A 20,847-nucleotide genomic window follows, 5' to 3' on the forward strand; every position below is an offset into this window, starting at 1 on the left:
GTTTGGCAGTGTATGAAGCACAGCTCATTTTAGCAGCTGGACATTTTCAGTTGTAGGGTGGTTTGTTGTTTTCCTTTGTTTTTTTTTTAATATGATACTGAGGCACAGCTCCTGCTTTGAATGCATGCAGCATGGTACTTGGCCACCTTAGTGCACTGAAGAGAAGACATCTGAAAGGTCTCACAAATATAGCTTGCTGCAATCCTCACTTTTGCCAATACCCTCTCTGGTGTTTTGTTTGTTTTGTTTTGTTGGGGTTTTTTGGGTTTTTTTGGTTATTTTTTGTTTTGGTTGGTTTTTTTCCTATTTTGCACCTCTGGACTTTCTGCAATGTGATTTACATTTGCCATCTTTTGTGCCCTATGTGTTGGTTGCTACTTCTATCAGTGGAGCAGAGAAAATGCTGCCCAGTAGAATGTGTCAATAAATGATAATGAGGTAATTGAAAGGTGATAAAACTGTCTATTTTACTAGAAAGAATAACTCCTTTTCCAAAAGGTTTTGTAAAGGAGATATAATTGGACACTTCATAAAAAAATTGGACTGTGTCTGTATTCTGGCTGGCTGCAGACATGCTTAAGATGTATTTTGAGTTTAGGCTTACAGACTCCTCTCCTGAGATTTGTCTTTGTGTTATGTGGGAAGCTGCCTCCACCTTTTAATTTTTATTTTTTGTTGCTCAAGTTCTTTATCTTCAGCTATCTCCTAATGCCATTTTAGGAATATGTTTGACCTTCCTCTTGCATTTTTCTTTCAACATGGCTGCCTAAAGAAATATTTAATTAGTTTTATTTTTCCTGGGAACACCTCCAATATCTACTTGACCTCCAACTAGGTATGTGGACTATGCAACACAAAGGATTGTGCTCTAGTGACGTTTCTTTCCCCTTCAAATTACTGTCATTATCAGTGACATTTTCCCAACTAGAAGCACAGTGATCTTCATTTTTTTTTTACTTTCAGTTGTTCCAGGAAGAGCTTTAGCCTCTTCTTTGATATAAGAGGTTAAAGAACTGATAGAGAGAACACAGGCTGGATTTTTATTCAGGCCAAATCAAGTGATGGTTTCAAGAATTTGACTAAGCAACTTTCTGGAGCTGAAGACAGATTAAGAATGGTTTGGTTAATGTATTGTTTTGTCCAGATCTTGCTTCCCTTTACCAAAATAAACTCTGAAGCAGGAATTTAGTGGTGTGTCAGTTCTTCCAGGTTGGAATGAAGAATTTTTTAGAAATATGTCATGAATGGAGGACAGCACTCTTGCTCTGAAATTGAATGTTTTGTACAGGTGCTATTGCTTGCATTATAAAAAATGGAGGGGACAGGCAGGGGAAAGTGTGTACCAAACAGAATGTGCAAACAGTCACCTTATTAGGGAGACTATCCCCTAAGACATTTGCATCATTAGGACTTCTGATAATTAAGATGAACTATATTTCAGTAAGAAGACAGCCTTCTGGCCAACTGACTAAGCAGATGCCAAGTGGAAGCAAATGATGCTAAGTTGAGCTCTCAGGCAATTAACAGAAATTAATGGACCAGGTACCTGCGGTCTGTTTCCTGTGTGTGTCAGTTCAGTGTCCTTGCCTTTCCTGCACTTCCAGCTCTGATGACTTTCAGGGGTTTAGCACCTGAGGTTTCCTTATCAAAATTTGCTGGGATTTATCACCTGCTTAGCAGAACTCACAGTATTCCTCTGGTGGATTAAAGATTTCACAGGATTCTGGAATTTTAATTAGTTGAGTGGGAATAATTTTGCAATTCTTGAATGACAAGAATCCTGTTTTGACTCATAGCATAGTGTTACAGAGGAAGCCTTCTAGAGGGACTTGCATTGAGTAAAGAGCTGAAATCTGTCACTCACCATTTGGTCTGGTTTCAACGTCATTTCTGAAAAACGCATCTCCATATTGCCATAATTTATTGAAGCTTCCTAATCTTTGAAGGAATGTCTTGCCTGCCCTGGTTTTGACTGATTCTGTGCCTCATGACCAGATTCATGCACCAATTATTTATTTGTTGGATCCTTCCTTAAATGTAGATACGGGCAATGTCTTTTTATGTGCAACAGCATCTGATGTTACAGCAGAGGCAACAAAAGGCATGGTCTTACCTCTCTTTTCTCTCTCCTACTTCCTGTGAGTTATTTCCTCTTCTTTTACCTCAGAAGCATGCTTGGCCCTCTCTCCAGTGAGCTGGCTGGAGACCTAAATTAAAAAAAAAAACAAAAACAACAACCTGACACTGCTGAAAGAAGTGGATGTTTTTGTGTCAGGCTAGTTTACAAGTAGTAGAACCACTGGTCTGGAAAAGATAAAAAGACCAGAGAAGAGGTGGTGGTTCACTCCCCATGATGATGTGGTCATTTTGGTTTGGCTTAGATATAATGTTAAACTGCATCCTCAGCCTGCTTTGCAGGTGGATTACACTGTGCTGCAAAAATCTTCGTGCCCACAGGGAATTGTGGCATGGAATGGTTCCTGAGATAAATGGTGTTGTCTTGGGGGTTTTCTTTGGTAACAGCTTCCTTGTATGAACATGCCTTTAGAGGAGTTGATATAACAGAAAGGGGCTGACAGGAGATAGAAGCATGTTCCCTCAAGCCCACATTACTCTTGTCATAGCTGACGAGATAACCAGATAGCAGAATGATAGGCCTTAATGTAATAGGCCTGAATGGAAAAACCAGCAGTAAACCTCATCTTTGGGTTGTTATGGGAAAAAACAGCTGGACTTGGGATGCAAAAGGAAGAAATCAACCAGAAAAAAAGAAAGGTAAACAAAAAGGAAATGAAAGATAAAATATTTCTCTTGAATTGGACATTTAGTTTAATTTCACAATGATAATTAGTCCTATTTAAAAATAAATACAATAGCACTTGGAGTGGCTTTTCAACAATATACTAATGAAGTAAGCTATTATGATTTGTACAGGTGTAATTAAACATGAGAAAGCAAACATTTCAGTGTAGTTGTTTTATCAGCAGTATTAAATGAATTATAAGATAGACAGCTATGCACACATCACTGTGCTGCTCTGAAAAGTATTTGAAATTTTCACCCAAAGAAAAAAGCAGAGCCAAAATGCATTCTTGTAAAAGGATTTGTTGAATCTAAATTAAAAAATATTCTTCCACTGAAGAAAAAGTGACTGATTGCAAGATTGGAAGTAATTCAAGTTTCTTGAAAGGAATTTTAAAAGGAGTGAGGCAACCAGAAGGCAGTGTAAGGTGTCATAGTTCATAGAAAAGACAATATAAAGGCAGAAATAGTGTACTGAATAGCAAAAGATTATGAAATTGGGTGAGAAAAATGCCATGAGGACTCATAGATGGAATAACAGGTGTTTTGTGGCTTTTTAATGATTGATTATTATATGGTGTAAATGGGGCATGAAGAGAAACGCTTCATTAAATAACTTGAGAAAAATTAGGCAACATAGCAAAGGGAAAATGTTTTGGTCTCTTTAGTGCTTTTAAAGGGTACTTTGAGCTTCAGCAATGCTATTGGCCTGCTTCCATTACCCATTTTTTTGAAGAGAAAGAAATGATAGACTATTCAGGCCAAGAAAAGTATAAATACCACAGAGTTAGAATACTTACCTTGGGGGGGAAGTACAGGTAAGTATTCTAACTGCTTGGGAAACAAAGGCAAACAGCAGGGCAAAACATTTTACTTTGGCAGGAGAGGCTGCGTAGAAAAGTGGTAGATTTTTTTCAAGGTATTTTAATGGTTGTAAGCCCCAGTGTTACTCATGGATTGGCCTGCAATGAGAAGAATTGAGGGAGTTCAAATGAGCTATTTTACTTGCTGACTTTGTTTACCTGCTGATCATTTTTCCCACACATTAAAGCTACAATGGGATATGAAAAAGAAAACTTCATGTGTGTGGAATGACTTAATGAAGGTACAACATAATTATGGTCTTCTTACTGCATCTATGTTATGTTAACTGTTCAGAGATGTAAATCAACCAAAAATTCATCTCTTTTCCATTGGTTAGCTTTAGCTCTACTAAGTAGCTTTTGTTTTAAAACCTACAGCTCTCCATTCAAGCATCAGAAAAAAAATGAAATATTGATAATTTATAATTAAATGTGAAGGAAATGTCACCATACAGCCATGCACCAGCCACACTGAAAGAAGAGAATAGTTGAATCATTAGTAGCTCTGTGCAGAGGGCACTCATCTATATGGATTACATGGACCAAAGTCTATGGGTTATTTCCAATATTGTCCAATATTCAATGAGTAGCTTGACAGCTAGCAGCAGTTTCTTGTCTTTTTTACTTCTAGAGAACATGATAGTGACTTCAGAAAACATTGCTGTTGGACCAAAATCTTTTTAATGTATAGGCTTAGGGAGAGATGGAAGAATGAGAGAGGCACTCCATATATCACTGAGCATCTAGTAATCTATAGGTTAAGATTTATTGAGCCAGAGACTATATCAGTGAATCATGTGTGTAATATCTATGACAAACCTTCAACAAATTTGTCAAATAATTTCTGGGCCTGTATTTTTGCTCAGTTGGGAGCAATAAGTTCCCATGTTTAGCTCTGGCTATTAATGGAAGAACGTACTTCCCTCTGGAGCTGCTGTGTATTTTCACTCCAAGGAACAGCAAGCCATTCCATATTAATCAATTTCATGCCACTTGTCATTTCATAAACATCTAGCATGTATTCCTTCAGTCATGATTCTTTCATGTTGAGTGTTGCAGATTGATTAAATATCTCCACATAGGAAGTTGTCCTAGGTCTTCAATAACTTCTGTTTGGCCTTTTCTGTGTCTAATCTTCTAGCTCATCTGGCAAGTGATAGGAAGACCAGACCTATACAGTTTATTTTAGATGACAGAACATTATGGGTTTCCACAGTCACACAAGCTCTTATTGTGCTCTGTTCCTAATAATCACTGATATACTATCTTTTTGTCTGAATTGAAGTGATGTGGTCTTGAAATTCCCAACAGAGAAATATTATTCCCGTCTGATTATACTGATTTAGACTCCATAAGGGATTCATAAGGCTCAGTGCACTGCTTTGTATTTATCAGCTTTGACTTTATTTGCCATTTTATTTCTTAATTCTGCAGTATCTTAATGAAAGCAAGAAAAGCTGGATGTGACTATTCACAAAATACCTGCAGCTATGTAGCACAGCAGATAAGGCTATTGCTGCTTTAATTGGAGCCATCACTAAAACCCCATGTTTTCTTACTGGCATTGTACGCAGACATATGACTTAGTGAACGTTTAGAGAAATGGTTCAGCCTCAAAAGGAGGGTTGTAGAGACTCCTCTGGGAATCTCTGAACCTTTAGGGTAAGGTGCTGTCCTTGGAAATGGAAAATCTCTGCACAAATTCTGACTCCAGTCAGACAAGAGGAATGGATGTGGAATGTCTTTATTCTGAGAGATTGAGTGTCCTCTCTATATTAACAAATTGTATTCTGAATGCCCCTTTTTTAAATCTAGTGCCTTACAAGCAACTAAGCTGAAAAATCAAAACGCCATTTAGGAAATGCTCATTTAAATGTTCTTTCTTGCAGCTATTTTCTGAATTTGGATGAACTGTTTAATCTTAACTTTTAAATCTTTTTTTCCTGCATACACACACACCCTTTCCTCCCCATGAAGAAATGCAATCTCAACCTCACCCTCTCTGGCCCATTTCCTTCCAAAGGAGAAAGATTTTTTTTTTTTTTGTGCATATGGAATTATTCTGTTTTCAATTTACAAGTCACTGCACTTGGAAGGTGTAAAATATGTGTGCATGAGATTGGTTTGTGGCACCTCTATATTGTTGACTGTAAGCAAAGTTAACTATTATAGGTTATAAGTTAACTAAAATAGGTTTCCTGCACTTGTGTGGCCCTGAGAAAGGGATTATTTGAACACTGGAAAAAAGCCAGAATCGACTTCATGCTTAGGATTGCCTAGCCCCTGAATTTTCACTGGCTGAATGAAGTACTAAGGAGAAGGATTTGCACCCTGAGAATGTGCCTCAGAAGTTAGGAAAAGACGCCGTGGCAAGTGGGGAGAACTTAGAGATACAAATCTTGCTGACCGCTGACTTCTTGGTACAGTGACAAAGAACTTAGAGTAAAATTCTAGTGAATTTTGGAAAGAAAAACACTATGTTAAATGAAAAGGAGAAGGTTTAGGGGATTTTTTTAACCGTTAAAATGCTGTGTTGTGCTTCTTATGCTTGGAAAAAACGTTATGTGCATCTATTCTGAACGTTTCTGTAAGTCCAGCTTGTCTTTCCATTCATTACAGGTTGGGGAGGAAGGTGATGAGTCAGTCAAGATTTTCTTGATAGCAGGCAAGATTATATGTAATGAGAGGTAGAAGCCTAAATAGAGTTCAGTGGGGCAGCTTCACCATTCCTCTGAGTTGACAAAACTGCTGCTTTTATGCCCCAAACTCACATTTATCAGGGGGATAGCAAGTTCCATGAGAGAAAGTTTCCTAGTGCTTGCTGTCATTTAAAAGCAAACAAACCAGTCAAGTTCTTCAAAGAACACACGCACATTAGAAGTTTCAGGAAGAACTTCAGAATTCAGCAGGAAGAATCTTGACTTTTCTTGTCTTCATCACAAACAGTATTTAAAATTTCTGAAAAAGCATTCCCAGCTTTGGTTACTGGGGCCAACAGAGCTTGCTGATAAAATTACACCAAAAAACATTTTCCCCATGATGGCATGCTTTTGTTATCAACATTTATGTAAAATGTAAGGGCTGCTTTAAGATATTACTGCTATCTGTTTAACTGATAATAGGGTGACAACTAATTTATTTTTGTCTCCAAATCTTTTGTAATGTGCTCCTAGGTGCTTGGTTCAACATGCAGAACCAACAAAACCCCCAACCTTCAACAAGGTATTACATTTACCCATATGCACAGGCATATGGGTAAATGTAATAAACAATATGGGTTACTTGTGCAATCTTTGAAGGTAGCAATTTCCACAATGATGCTTATTATTATAAACTATCTTATTACCAGTGGATCTTGTATTTGTAGTGAAAAGCTGTACTGTTATTATTTCTGTAGAGTTGTTGATTTTGTTTGCCTTTCTTTTGTGAATAGACAAGGCTGGTTCCAGAACTTTCAGTATGCCAGCCCAACTTAAGTAGATGTTGGTTAGTATCATATTCAAGAATTAAAATATGCAGTAGCAGAATAAGAAGCTGTGTATTTTTGTTAAGTTTGCCCATTAAAGAAATTGTAAGATAGTTCAGAATGGTTAAAATAAGAGATCAAAGAGAGGGGTTTTTCTCAAACTGAATGTTTGTGTCAATTGAAATTAGATCCAAAACTTAGATTCTTTTGCTCTACTCAGGGAGTTTCTATTCCAGATTCATATTGATACTTTGAACCTTTTTTTGCAACAAAACAAAGATAACAGGCTTTTATCAACTCATATAAAATCATAATACTCATAAAGGTCTTATTCACATGCAGAACTGGTGGGGGTTTCTGTTATAATGTGTTTTTCTAGAAATTTCTTTCAGACTTTTCATCATGCTCAGACTCCATTTGGCAATGGGGTGGTAAAGGGCAGCTTCATTGCTACCCTCATTTCACAGGTATTTCTTTACATCTGTCCAGCTGTTGTGGCAAGGATGATGGTTACTTTTGGCCACGTGTATCCCCCTGCCCCTTTCTGAGGCTGGCTTTCATGGTAAAAGCAGATGTAGTAGCCAGCACCTTCTTGAAAGGTAGTCTCAATCCTTGCCTTCCCTTTTCCCCTTTCTCAAACACAAACATGAACTTGTGTTTCTGTTTCTCTGCTGACACTGGCTTTTGTCTGAAAGCAACTGGAAGTTGCTGCAGGAACCTAGGAAAGCAGGGAACTTCCATGTCCAGCCCTGCAAGATCAATTGTAAACCTAAACCTCTGTGAATGTAATGTAATGTAGTGTCACTGCATGCAACACTGATGGTGGGAAATGGAGGAGTAGGGTTGCTCTCTGAGGTGCATGGTAGATGATGAGTATTTCACATCTGTGAGGTAAAACTGTGATGTAAAAACCGTTTTGGTTTCTGTTGGTTCATTGCATAGATTGAGGGAAGTGTCTCAGTGCCTCCTAAAATTAGTCCCCTTCTCTGTCATTCCAGTGGGTTGCCTTCTGGCATTTTTGGCAAGAAATATTTGGACATGCTGTAATAAGTAATGTGAAGACATTGCTGGTGGGAACATCTATATGTGTCTTAGAAAAGATTATGAATAGAAAGAGAGCAAGAAAACAGCCCCTCAAAAATAAGTTTGCCCAAAAGTGGTGATGAATTCTGTCATTTCTCCCTGCAGATTTGCATAGGCTGAGCGCACACAAAATCTCTCTACATAATCATTAATGTGTAACCCTTACATTACCTTCCTTTGATGGTAGTCTTCAAGTGCTGTCAGAAAGTTTTTACCATATGTGAAATGAGATACCTGAGAAAGAACTTTGCAGAATGCCTTGTAAGTCTGAAGGGCAAGGTTTTCTATTCATCTCTGCCCCCTGTACATTTTTAAGGTCTTGCCTTAATAATAAGTGTGTGACCTCTCCCTCTCCCCACCTCTGTGCATCAATTATTTAACTCATGGTTTCAGTTAATGGCTACAGTAAAATCAGTCTCATCTCTTACATGCTTAAGTTTCTTAAGTAACTGCTATTAAATACAATTGTAAATACTCGGAAGCCAAAGCCATGACAGCTCATCTGCAGGTACTTTAGACTTCAGTACCCTTCTGGTACAAGGTTATGTACGTTGCATTTATGGAGCATGATCCAGTTTTGAGTCCTGTCTCACAATGCTACTGTCCCAACAGCACATGACACTTTTTCTCTCATTCATTTAAAAGGCATTGAGGAGAGCTGATAATAAAATTGTTGTCCAAAATAAGGCATACAGGAGAATTCCTGGACAGGCAGGAGTGCTGTCTGGGTGAATTTTTTTAGCTTTCAGGTTTAATAGATAGGTAGAACTAGTGAAGTATAAATCTGTGTTATTCCCCCCACCCCCCCCTTTTTATTTTTATCTATTTATTGATTTATTTTTGCTTCACTGAATTCTATTGAAATGCTCTGGTTTTGTTGCAGGTGTTTGCATTTTTTGAGTTTGATTATAAATATGTCACTGTAACTTTTGTCTGTCGGAAAGTTTCTATATTCGGGTTGTTTAGGCAGTAAACTGAGTGTGTGAGCATGACTAGAGCATCCACAGATATAAGAATAATGCAAAAATCTTCACAATCTCTACAGGACCAGTTAAATACTTACATAATTAAATAAAAATTTAAGTAATCCAAATACTCAGAAAAGAAATATATTCCCATCACATGTTGCATCACCATGTGAAAGAAAATTTTGGAGTCTCTAAAACAATATTTTGTTTTTCTTCAATCATTCTTTCTGTAATCTCTAGTTTTATTCCTTTTCACCATTGACAGCACGTGTATGTGCATGCAATCACAGTATTGTCAAATTGCAAAGCCTTGTAGAGTTGAGAGTAATTCTTTCTTGGGAAGAACCAATTTTGAAGAAGGTATTAAACTTTGTTCTCAACCTGCTGGTTCCTGACAATGAAGCAGATAAAATATTTCTTTCCAGCAGTAATCTCAACATTGACATCTCGAGGGCATTACTGATACATGTGGATAATGAAGTCGTTGTAATCAAGTCTTTGCTGGAGACATTTCTACAGCTGAGTCATTTATGCTGACTGATTTTCTTTTTCCTATTTAAAATTTGAATGTCTTCTCATTACAGGCACCTCTTTCTTACATTTATTCATTGTTCCTCGAGGAGTGTGCTGCATCTGTGTCTTTACACAAAGCAGTCTTTTTGACAAAATGTGTCATAATCTTCTAATTGATTCCCATTGTAACATAGCCTACTATCATTCAAAAACTAGGCATGTGTCCTGATCATAATTGTTTAGAGAGATGACATATTCCAATTTTTAGACAGACTTTTTTTTTTAACATATGAGCTGGGCATGCTCTTAACCTTGTTTACACTTTCTGCTGACAATGCTAAAGCTGCACACTGTTCCTTTACTTTAAAGGAAGATAATAAAATGAGTGTGGTGGTGTTTCAAATCAAGGTGAATAAAATGCCACAGTGATGCATAGGATATAACATCACTATGCAGAAGTTAGCAGTTTTTGCTGCTGAAATAATTCCTATTTCAGCACTTTAGGTGGTCACTAACTGCCACGTCACCTAAATTAAATACATTTTAGCTGTGTGAGCTTGCAGACTGTGTCGTATCTACAACACAAACTTTATATATTGGGTGCTCAAAGCTAAAACAGTAGCTAGAAGTGAGCTTGTGACATACTATTCCTGTTTGCAGACCCCAAATTAGAGATATTATGTTGAAATATGTCAGTACCCTACCTAAGCCAGGTTCACTGTTCAGCTCACTGTTCAGTTTGCCATTTCTGTTTGTTGCTGTTTTTTCTCCAGTGACTGATTCTCTAGGTAGTTAACCGGAATTTCAATGTTATACATATTTATTTTTAATGTTTATTTAAAATTGATCCTTTCAGTTTTTCCATTTCAAGTAATAAAAGACAATGAAAATGGTCCTGCAAACTCTCTGAAGAGAGTTGGATAAATCACTTGATACCACCTGGTCACTAAGCCATTACTTAGAATGAGTTCTTTTGTTCCAGACAACTAACTCTCTTAATTAAAATGTAACATTTTGTAGGTGTTGTGTCTCAACCTCTGGACTAGCAGCTAATATCAAATACTCTGCAGTTGAGATAAATTCTATTTTAAAGTCACAGAAATAATTTTCTGAAGTCCCAGAAATAAAGTCTTCATAAGTGAAATTAAAAAGAAAAAATGAGTTTGAGGAAAACCTTTATAGCAGAATTGTAGATCATGAGCTGTTTAAGTTTCTTCATGCACCCACCATCACTTATGGTCACAGGACCGCAGCTGAGATAAGTTGGAATTAGTTTTTGATTGTGTTGGAGTTTGGTTTGGTTTTGGCTTTGGATTATTTTGTTGTACTGTTTTGTTTTAATTTTTTTAAAATAAAGGCAGACCTGTAGCTACATGGAACACTTTACTGCAAAAGCCCTCTGATTTCTACATGAAGTCATTCTGTGGTGTAATATATCAAAGTTAGTTATTTTTATGAAGAAGTCTGCCTTCTCATCAGTACAGTGCCTTCTCCAAGCTAGCTGTAGAAGACAAAGATGGCAGCAATATCAGAAAAAAATTGACAATGTACTATTGTTAACAATGTAGCAAATGAGTTAAAATGAGTAAAACTTGATAAACAGAGACATTTTTGTCCACTGGGAGGAAAAAAGGAAAAGAAACAAATAAATTTATTAAGGAAATGGTAAAAGAGTTTATGAACAAATAGAAAAGCCAGCTGATGTCTTGGGGAATTATTAATTAAATGGCCAAGGCTTGTGAGAGCTCCAGAGGACTTGCAGCTGGTTGGGTTTTTATTTTGTTAATTCCTCAGCAGTATTTGGCCTTGCAGTAGTGGAGGTGATTGTAAAACTTCTCTGAGGTGAGTTATTTTGAGGGCTGCAGATGGTTTAAGAAAGCATGCTTTCCTGCAGCCTCTGCAATGTGCCCTGCCCAGCAGTCGAGCTTATCCTCCTTTATTCTGACGTTTTTCAGATGCATTGTGTCTCTTGGGCAGGAGTAATCTATGGAGCTGATGTACGGTATGTCTGGCTGAGAATAAGCTTGCGCTTGTTCTTCCCCTTTGTCACAAGAATAAGGTGGGCTGCTGAGGCGAGAAAAGCAAGTAGCACTATGTGGTGTGCAGGCAAGGATCTCGTTAACTATGTCCCTCATGGCAGCATTTCTCACCTAAGGCTGGCTGTGTGTCTGCGCCTATGAATTGAGTAGTTAACATTGTCCTGATATAATTTTGTTTATTGGACTTTCCATGTGAAGTCTGATTAGTGGTTAGGTCTTGGGGCAATGTAGACCTAGAGGTGTGTTTTCAGTAATGCTGAAAAAGAAAATATGCCACATTTTGGCTTTGGGGTTTTTCTTTTTCCCAGTCTTTTTGCATTTCCTGATTTTCAGAAGCCAAGGAGACTGCTCATCTCCCATTACTGAACTGTCCTCAATGTGTTGCACAAACTATCTGAGGCATATTTTGTCTTGCATGAGTTATTCAGCAAAACCGCTAAGGACCAAAGGAATCATTAGAGATGGAGCATATAGGGAGATGTGAGTGTAGTCTGTCAGGCACAGAAAGACAAAACTTAAGATCTTGTTGGAAATTTAAAAATAAACTGCAGAGTGACTGCAGTTTATTTTTTTTCTGTGACTTGAAGGTTCATGCTGCTCATCAGGTCTGTGCTTTCAGCTTGGCATCCTTCAGTCCTTTGCTTTTTAACTGAGCCAGAAGAGTTTAGTTTCCTATCAGGCAAGTAGTGTTTTGTGTAATGCTTTCCACCTAGCTGGCAAAGTCCCCCGTTTATGCTAATACACCTTGTACTGGTGCTGAGGGGTGGCAAGTCTTGTCAGGCTGCTATCAGTGTAGATGACAGCCAGGTGTCCTTGCAGATAGGCCAAGTACAAAATAAACTTAGTTGTCTTAAATTCTGACTTTCTTTTCCTGTCAGAGCAGTACTTCCTTACAATTTTGGAGAGCTGAAAGAAATATTTCCAATCTCAATTGAAGATATGCTACGTGCATAATAATCTTTTTGCAAAAATAAATTTTTAAAAACCAAGTGTTTGGGATCAAATCCTCCATGGTTTGCTTTTATTTTCAACCCTTCAAAATTAATTTTGTCACCACCTTCATGACTGCTTAATTTCTTTCTATTATACTTCTTCGGAGCCGTAGGTATGAGAAACATTTGCTGTTTTCTCTCCAACTTAATATTAAAACAATGCAGATTTTCCTACTGTTATTGTTCTTCAGTTGCTATTTTCATTGTTCCATTTGTGGCTTAATAGTCTTTTAGAATTTAAGTTTTCAATCACTACTTCTTGTTATTTCTTTTTTTCTGCTGGATTAACCAGCTTTGAAGACCAAGAATGTTGTTTCCCTGCTAGTACTTGACTGCCATAACTTTTTCTTCTAAATGTCATTCACGTTCTCCAAATTTTAAACAAATGTTTCTACTTCTTTTGGTTTTCAATACTTTTAAAAACACATGACTCTCTAGAGCAGTATGTAATCTTCCAGAACACAAAGAGTACTGAAGCAGTGTAGGTCTCGCAAGGAATTGGCAGCCTGCTTCCCCATGCCCTTCTGCCCCCATGCCATGGGTCTTGTGATGAAGCTTTACCATGATATCTCCATGTGAATCTGGAGCCCAGTGCAGAGGCACGCTTCTCCACAGGTCCAGCTCCTGGCAAGCAGGGATTTAGCCCTGACCCCTCTATGCCTTGGGTGTCTCCCATTGCCTGGGTGTCTCACACCTGGGGCCCCTGGTCCCACAGGGCTTCCTGTGGCAAAAATTGTGCTCCAACAAGGCATAGCGAGTGTGGGTCAGGCACTGAACTTCAGCTGAATTCAACTAGAAAACCAAACAACTTGTAAAAAAATATCAAGACATGCTTAAACAGCTTTGCAAGAAATTTTCCTAGAAAAGGAAATGAGTTAGGTGGGAGCTGGGTCAGTCTTGAATCATTTGTGGAGACATATTTGCCGTAATCCCTAGAACATCCAGTATTAGCTGTATTTACATGATTTAATATTTTTGTTTCTTTGAATTATGACAATTTTTAAAGGAACTTTGTATTTTGGTTGACCTACTTTCTTGATATTTATGGTGTAATTAAAAAATCAATTTTAGTTTCTGGGGAGGTGAAGCTGATGTTGGTCTTCCTATAATGAATGAATGCTTTTTTATACTTGTAAAAATTAAACTGTTTGTGATTACCCTTATTGTGTGCATTGGGTTAAGCAGTTAATGCTCATCAGCATACCAAGTATATGGCTTGGTGTGAGACATCACAGAGCAAAATGAACATGCTATCACCAGAGGGAAGGAACAGTGTGTGCATGAGTGGAGGGGACTTGCAAGCTATCACCGCCCAGCATCAGTGTGTGCAAGTCCTGTACAAGGCACAAGTGCAGGATGAGAGTGGATGAAGGCACGCACCTGCTACCTGCTCTGAGTGTTTGGGCTATGGGCTGACCAGCCCTCTCCTCCCCACCTCTCCAAACCCTTCTGCTGTCTAGCAAGAGTCTCTTGCGAGTGGTACATGTTATGCTCAGCAAAACATGGCTCTTGTAAATAAGATGTGAAAATAAGGTTTTAACAGGCATGCATCCAGTATCAGCCTTTCCTCCAAAATGGAACAATATGTAGGATTCTGGTTTACTTTTATTTTTTGCTTTGAACTGATCATTAACAGTATACAGTTGCCAGTAAGATACAAATGAAGCTACCTTCCTTTGTTTTTAATTTAGGAAGTGTTTAATCTTGGAAGGCAATGTAGTATAGTGTGCATATGTGGCTTGAGACTATTGGAAATTTTACGTATATTAGTTACTATACAAATAGCACTAATGACCTTTTCTGGTTGCTTTTCTGCTTGTGAATGTGTAATTATTTGCATACAATGTTTCATATTAAAAATATGACACAACAACTTAACTGTAGGAAGAGTGGTAGAGGAGGTTGAAGTTGCATGCTTATTCTAGTCATTGGTGCCTAAATATCACACTATGTTTAATATACAATGTCATATACATACTGATGTGAGCATAATGTACTGCTAGTAGCTCAGCAGAATGAGAACTTAGTACTGATGAAATGTCAGTCTTAATTTTTTTATTATCTTAGCTGTGGGCATTTTATGTCAAAACCAGAGCTGACCAAATACTGCAACATGCTATGCATGAAAACACTTTCATTTATTTAATATCTTGCAGATGTACAAGTGGTCTTTTAATATAGTCTTCCTGAGATGTTAGTGGCCGTGAAAACTAGAAGGATTTAACACCTTTATACACTGGCTAAAACTGTAGTCAGAAAATGAGTTGATAATTAAACTGGTTACATTGGGTAAGGAATCTTAAATTTTGTGCTTAGCAAAGGAAGAAATGAAACTCACCATTGCAGGGTCTTTGATCAAACTTTTTAGTGTATCTGAAATGCCTATTAAAACTGTGATTCTACTGATAAGTTAAACCATCTATGGATTGAAATATTTTTCCAGAGGTTACGGTTTAGAACATTATGGCTTTTCACAGAGAGTTCATGGCTGAGGAAAGGGGAATTGAGCTCAAGGAAAATTGATTGCTGGGAATACTATGTGCCTTAGCCATATCTCCTCATAGTAATTGAGGAAGGTTGGTTCTTCTTGGCATAAATAAGAGGCACAGCTCTCCTGTTGGGTTGGAATGATCAAGGCAGGGGGAGTATGGAGGGACATCACCGTGCTGCCTCGCCTGGCTTTGGGTCTGGATGGCTGGAAGCCACAAAATGCATCTGAGACAGGGCCACCTCCCTTGGAGCACATTGACAGGGCCAGGCAGGAGGAAAGCTGCTGTGGTGGGTACCTGGTGAGCCTCAACTTCCTGCAATTCTACCTCTAATCCAGGCTCTGAACATCTAAGCCATCACCTGGCTGGGCTGAAGCTGAGTTTTTATGTTGTTTTAAGCCAGAACAAACTTCTGAGAGGGTGATTTTCTTTAGGGTACTTTTTCATGCATCTCCTTTTATTTTTCATGCCTCACGTAAGAGGTTTTTCATTTTTGGCAGGCTGTCTTCTCAGGGCACCCTGAAACTGGATTATTTACTACAGGTGGACCCAGATTGCTGGGGTAAAAAAAGCCAGCAACATATACTTCCTTGAAGGATTTGAATTATGTTTTAAAACTCACGGAAAGAAAATATTGATATGTGTGGCATTTTATAGGGGAATGGCAACCAAAACATTAATAATGGCTTTGTTCCATCTTTTTTAGCTATCAATGGCAATTTTTAAACTGTAAAAGTTTCAGGCTGCTGTATATACAAAAGGAAATTGTGATTTCAAATTATAATTGGAGATGTGGTTATAGAATAATGAATGGGAATAATTAATAGAAAGCTAATTGGGTAACATCAGAAAAGTTTATCCTGGTATATTGGGATTGCATGCTTCAGTTGATACTTAGTGTACTTTTGGGATTTCTGCTTGCACTTCACCTCTGGTTCTGATAGTATATTATATTATGAAGAATATTAATAATGCTGCAGAACAATTACTTGTTCATTTGCTAACTGATTAAAATTCATGCACAATTTATTGGAACTGGGAGAGACTTTATAAATAAGTCTCCTTGGCCTCAAGAGCTTAAAAACAAAATGCGTATGCTAATATAAGAATGTGCTTTACTTCTTAACATAAAAACTTAATAGGCAATGCCCTCATTAATGTGAGGTTTTATTTGTGATAATCCAGCTCTTAATCAAAGTGTATACTTCTAAACAGAGCCATATGTTTTAGAAGTTTATAACTTGGAGTTGGTAGTGCATCATGCTCATCAGTGATGGTGTTTTCTGCTGTAATATACACTGACCTTAGAATACATTAGCTGGACATTTAATATGTTAGCTCCACAGCCAATAAACTGCCCTCATTATGGCCAGTTGCGTTTCTGAGCTTTGATGCAGGTAGGGATCTAAATTAATTCATAAGCACATACATTGCCAAAGAAGCGTAAAAGGTTAATAATTAATTGAAGTACTTTTTATAGTTTTATATATCCTAAAGCAGAAATGGAAACACCTTGGAGCACTCACCTTTCACTCTAGGAGGAAAATATCAGGTCCCATTGCAGCCACTATGGCATGGCTACAGACTCCCTGGTCTCCAAACTGAGTGGTTTGAGAAGGAGCTAATTTAGAAAAATGCCCTCAAGATATGTGCCAAGATCTAGGAAACCTGTTTACTTATAGAGCTGGTAAATATACTGTTTGGAGCAAGCTGTGATACCTGGAAGGGAAGCAGGCAGAACCAGGGGCTGAACTTCATCATGCAGGGAGGATGGGATGTCAGAGGAGGTCCAGCACTCCCCACCATTTGTTCTGTCATTGACACTGATGGCATCATCCCTGGAAGGCAGAATACATACAATGCATCTGTGTCTTGTCTTCTGTTGTGTAAAATCTAAGGGTCCCCTGCTAGGAAAATCTAATGGTCTGGTGTTAAAAGTTATTTTTAATGTACTGGCCATGAGATCTCCTCTACCTGCGCAGAGTTGCTGATTTGTTAGTTCTGCATCACTGCTATGTGAAACCCCAGTGTGCACTGAATTTAGCATTGTTGCCTAATTAACTGAAACAAATTAGCTGAAATATGAGCCATCTGGAATGAAAATGAACCTTCCATGTTTATCAGTGAATTCATTTTATTAGAAAAATACTTGTTGCTTGTGATCGTTTCTTAAAATAAATCATGCTGAGACAATCTTTCTATGTTAACATTTCTCAGGGTAGGGGGGACTACCTCTTTCTGTTTGGGCTGTCATTACCTTTTTCACTCTGCAGCTGCATTGAAATATGTAGGCAGGCAGAAGCTGATGAGAAGAGGGGATGACAAAAGGCAACACACATACTATTGTTCAAGTTTCAAAATCAGTAGTAACTTACTAAAGAATAAAATATTATACGTTGTTGCCATATGTCTTTATTTTGTCATTCTCCTGGCAGCTTTGCTCAGTTCTGAGTATTCTGAATGCCTGTAATAAGCATCTGCATCCTTTTCCCTAACTGCATCCAGTGGGTTTCAGATTAACTGCAGTGATATTCATTTTTAAGAATATTCTGTGCAGGGGTAGTGTATCATTTCTTGCAGCTCTTTCTATATGGAAAGTGCAAATGTGGCTTCAGTCAATAAAAGAAAATTTCAAGTTATTGGTATAGTAAATTATATAAATGAGCATAGTTTTTCTGAGAAAAAAAAATCTCAAGCAGCAGCAATATATAAATCAGACATGATTTTGTGGTCTCTAGCTGAGATTTTTAGAAGGAAAATACAGCATTGAGCAGATACCAGTAGTGCGCCATCACTTCCATCAGCTGAAATTATCCTCAACACTTCTTCACTCATGTCAGTTTGAATTTCTTGCTCTGGTTTGGAATGTTTGCTGACCAAACTCTGACAACTCCCAGTGTAGAGACCCCTCCTCTTAGTGGCTTTTCCAGCTTTTGTTTCATCGCTGCCTTATTTTTTGTCTCCCCTGCAGAGCCGCCTCGGCCAATAGCACCCCCACAGCTGCTGGGCGTTGGGCCCACCTACTTGCTCATCCAGCTGAATGCCAACTCCATCATTGGGGATGGCCCCATTATCCTGAAAGAAGTGGAGTACAGGATGACATCTGGGACTTGGACTGAGACCCACGCTGTCAATGCACCGACGTACAAGCTGTGGCACCTGGACCCTGACACCGAATACGAGATTCGGGTCCTGCTCACCCGCCCAGGGGAAGGTGGCACGGGGCAGCCAGGACCACCACTCATCACCAGGACCAAGTGTGCTGGTGAGTGTTGCTATGGAAAAATTAACAAAAAACCCAAAACTGTTTACTTTATGGTTTAATTGATTGGCAGGCCTGTTGGCTCCAATGAACTTGTATCAGGACTTAAGGATTTCCTTCACACCCACAGGGATCCCCAAGTTTCTGGATTGTTTGCTGAGTCCTCTACTTTGCCTGGTCGTTGTTCTGGGTGGCAAACCCTTGGAGGGTAGAATAGGAAGTGAGAAGTTAGAAATCTAAGAAAACGTTTTGCTTCTCATCACGTAAGGAAAGGGACCTCTTGATTTCTGGAAAGTCCTGACCTCCTTGTTTCTTCACCTTCATATTTTCAATTACATTTTAAGTAAACTTGCACATAAGGCAAATTGCATGGGAAAAAGGATATTTTTAAGAAATAGACTTGTGGAGGGAAAAAAAGAAACTAGCATACTTCTGCATCATTTGCCTTTTCCCAAGCAGTTACGCACAGCCTGACAGAATCTCCAAGAACTAAAATACAAATACTAAAATCTCTAGCTATGACCACTCCCCAGGGAAGTTGTCACAGCAGCAAGCCTGCCAGAGTTCAAGGAGTGTTTGGATAGTGCTCTCAGGCTCGTGGGGACTCTTGGGGCTCTCCTGTGCAGGACTGAGAGTAGGACCAGCTTATTATAGGACCCTTTCATCTCAGGCTATTCTATGATTCTGTAAATTGTAGAATACAATTGAAAATACAAATAGAGTGTTTTCTCCATTTTTGACTTCTGGTACCAAAATCACGTGCAGCTGAGCCCTGCAGTTTGCTTCCTGTTTCTCAGAGTTCCCCTACGTGGCCAGCACCAAGAAGATTAAACACTGTCAACTTATGTTATATGTTGTTCCTTCTAAAGCTATTTAAAGTTATTTTAATCTCAGCTTTCATAAGAAAAAAGAGAATACCTATGTCTCATAGTTTCAGGGGAGAAAAATTATAGATTTGAATATCAGACTGTGAGGAAAATAAGCAAAAATTAAATTGTGGGGTTTTCCCTTCTAGTCTCAAGACTTCTAGGGCCTGACAATATGTTAAAGTTGGCACAGTATTTGATTTAGCAAAGAGTGTTGATAACCATCTATTCACAACTGCATTAAAGTAATCAGAAGGACAAGCTGGAGTCTCAGGTTTTCATATGTCATATATATATATGCATATGTGAATCAGAAATATAAATAGGTTTTTTCCTCAAGTTGAAGACAGATCTCTGATGGATGAAGGCTCACTTTGTTTACTGAAGGAAGAGTGTCAGGGTCTGGACCAGAAGCCAGGAATTCTAACAGACTAGGTTAGTGGGTATGAATTCCAGAAAATTAGTGAATCTTTTTTAAAGTTGCTCACAGTACTGTCAGAAGCTGATACATGTAGCTGGAGTAAGACCCAGCTGAAGGCACCTTTTGGAGTTTGTAATTGTATTTATAATTTAGTCTGTCTTTCCAGTGAAGTAGAAAGATCTACGTGTCTATCTTAGTTAAGATGTTGGTCTTTGAGATCTAAGTAAGGTTAAAGTATTGGTTTATTGTACAGAATTGGCTTAGACATTCGTCTGAAAAAGTAGGAATTGGAAAACTGCTTCTGTTTTAAAGAGGCTGAGCCGAGACTAGCAAATTGAAGTGTTCAGGTTGTTTTCATAGCACTTGAAGAAACGTAATTTAATTTACCCGGGTTGTGACAGAGTAAAGATTTTTTGTGGGAAAGGAAGTAATTATGTGACACATTTTTAGAAACCTCATCGGGGATATCATGTTATTGTGGGTGTGTTTTTATTTTTAATTTTTTTTAACATAACACTCACATATAAGGCTCCAAAATCTAATCTGGCTTGAGAAAAAAATTCAACTCAATTTAATCCACTATGGAGTTAAGCAGATCAAAAAAATACGTGAGAAGAAAATTCTGAACTTTCTATGACAGCGTGCATAATTTTGATAATAAAATTTTAAACTGTTTACCTTGCAGTGAGATTGATTCTTCCTATTTCATTAAAGTGAAGGCAAATAATTGTTACTGCTAGCTAGTTTCAGCTAGAAGAAGGTATGTCAACAAGGATTTGTGAAGACTGAAATATTGTGCACATCATCAGGGATGAGTCAGGGACAGAACCAGATTGAATGCCTTGCTGCCTCCTCACCTGTCTGGAAAATGAGACAGACCTTCTTTTTCTGCAGTGTCCTCCCAAGGCTTCTGATAGATAACTCCAGGTCCTTGTCAATGTGATTTTTTTTTTTGGTTGAATATACCAATATTTTGCTTTTAAAAGGCAAATTATAAACATCAAAATTAGTCTCTTCCAAAGCAAAGATTTATAAGAAAAGGCAAAGGTAATAATGGAATATATCACCCTGCAGTATCTGCTG

General features: G+C 38.1%; 1 protein-coding gene across 11 annotated transcripts in view; it reads left to right on the forward strand.

Annotated features, from left to right (window-relative positions):
* The window catches only part of PTPRK (protein tyrosine phosphatase receptor type K), a 380,786-nt gene that overhangs the window by 201,304 nt on the left and 158,635 nt on the right, over positions 1-20,847 (forward strand). For all 11 annotated transcript variants that reach the window (XM_005487730.4, XM_014267528.3, XM_074537837.1 and 8 more), the window contains exon 7: positions 18,187-18,480. In XM_005487730.4, coding sequence (XP_005487787.2) covers positions 18,187-18,480 — 294 coding nt within the window. The remainder of the gene's footprint in view (positions 1-18,186; positions 18,481-20,847) is intronic.

Source organism: Zonotrichia albicollis, chromosome 3 (assembly GCF_047830755.1).
Source record: "Zonotrichia albicollis isolate bZonAlb1 chromosome 3, bZonAlb1.hap1, whole genome shotgun sequence".
NCBI lineage: Eukaryota > Metazoa > Chordata > Aves > Passeriformes > Passerellidae > Zonotrichia > Zonotrichia albicollis.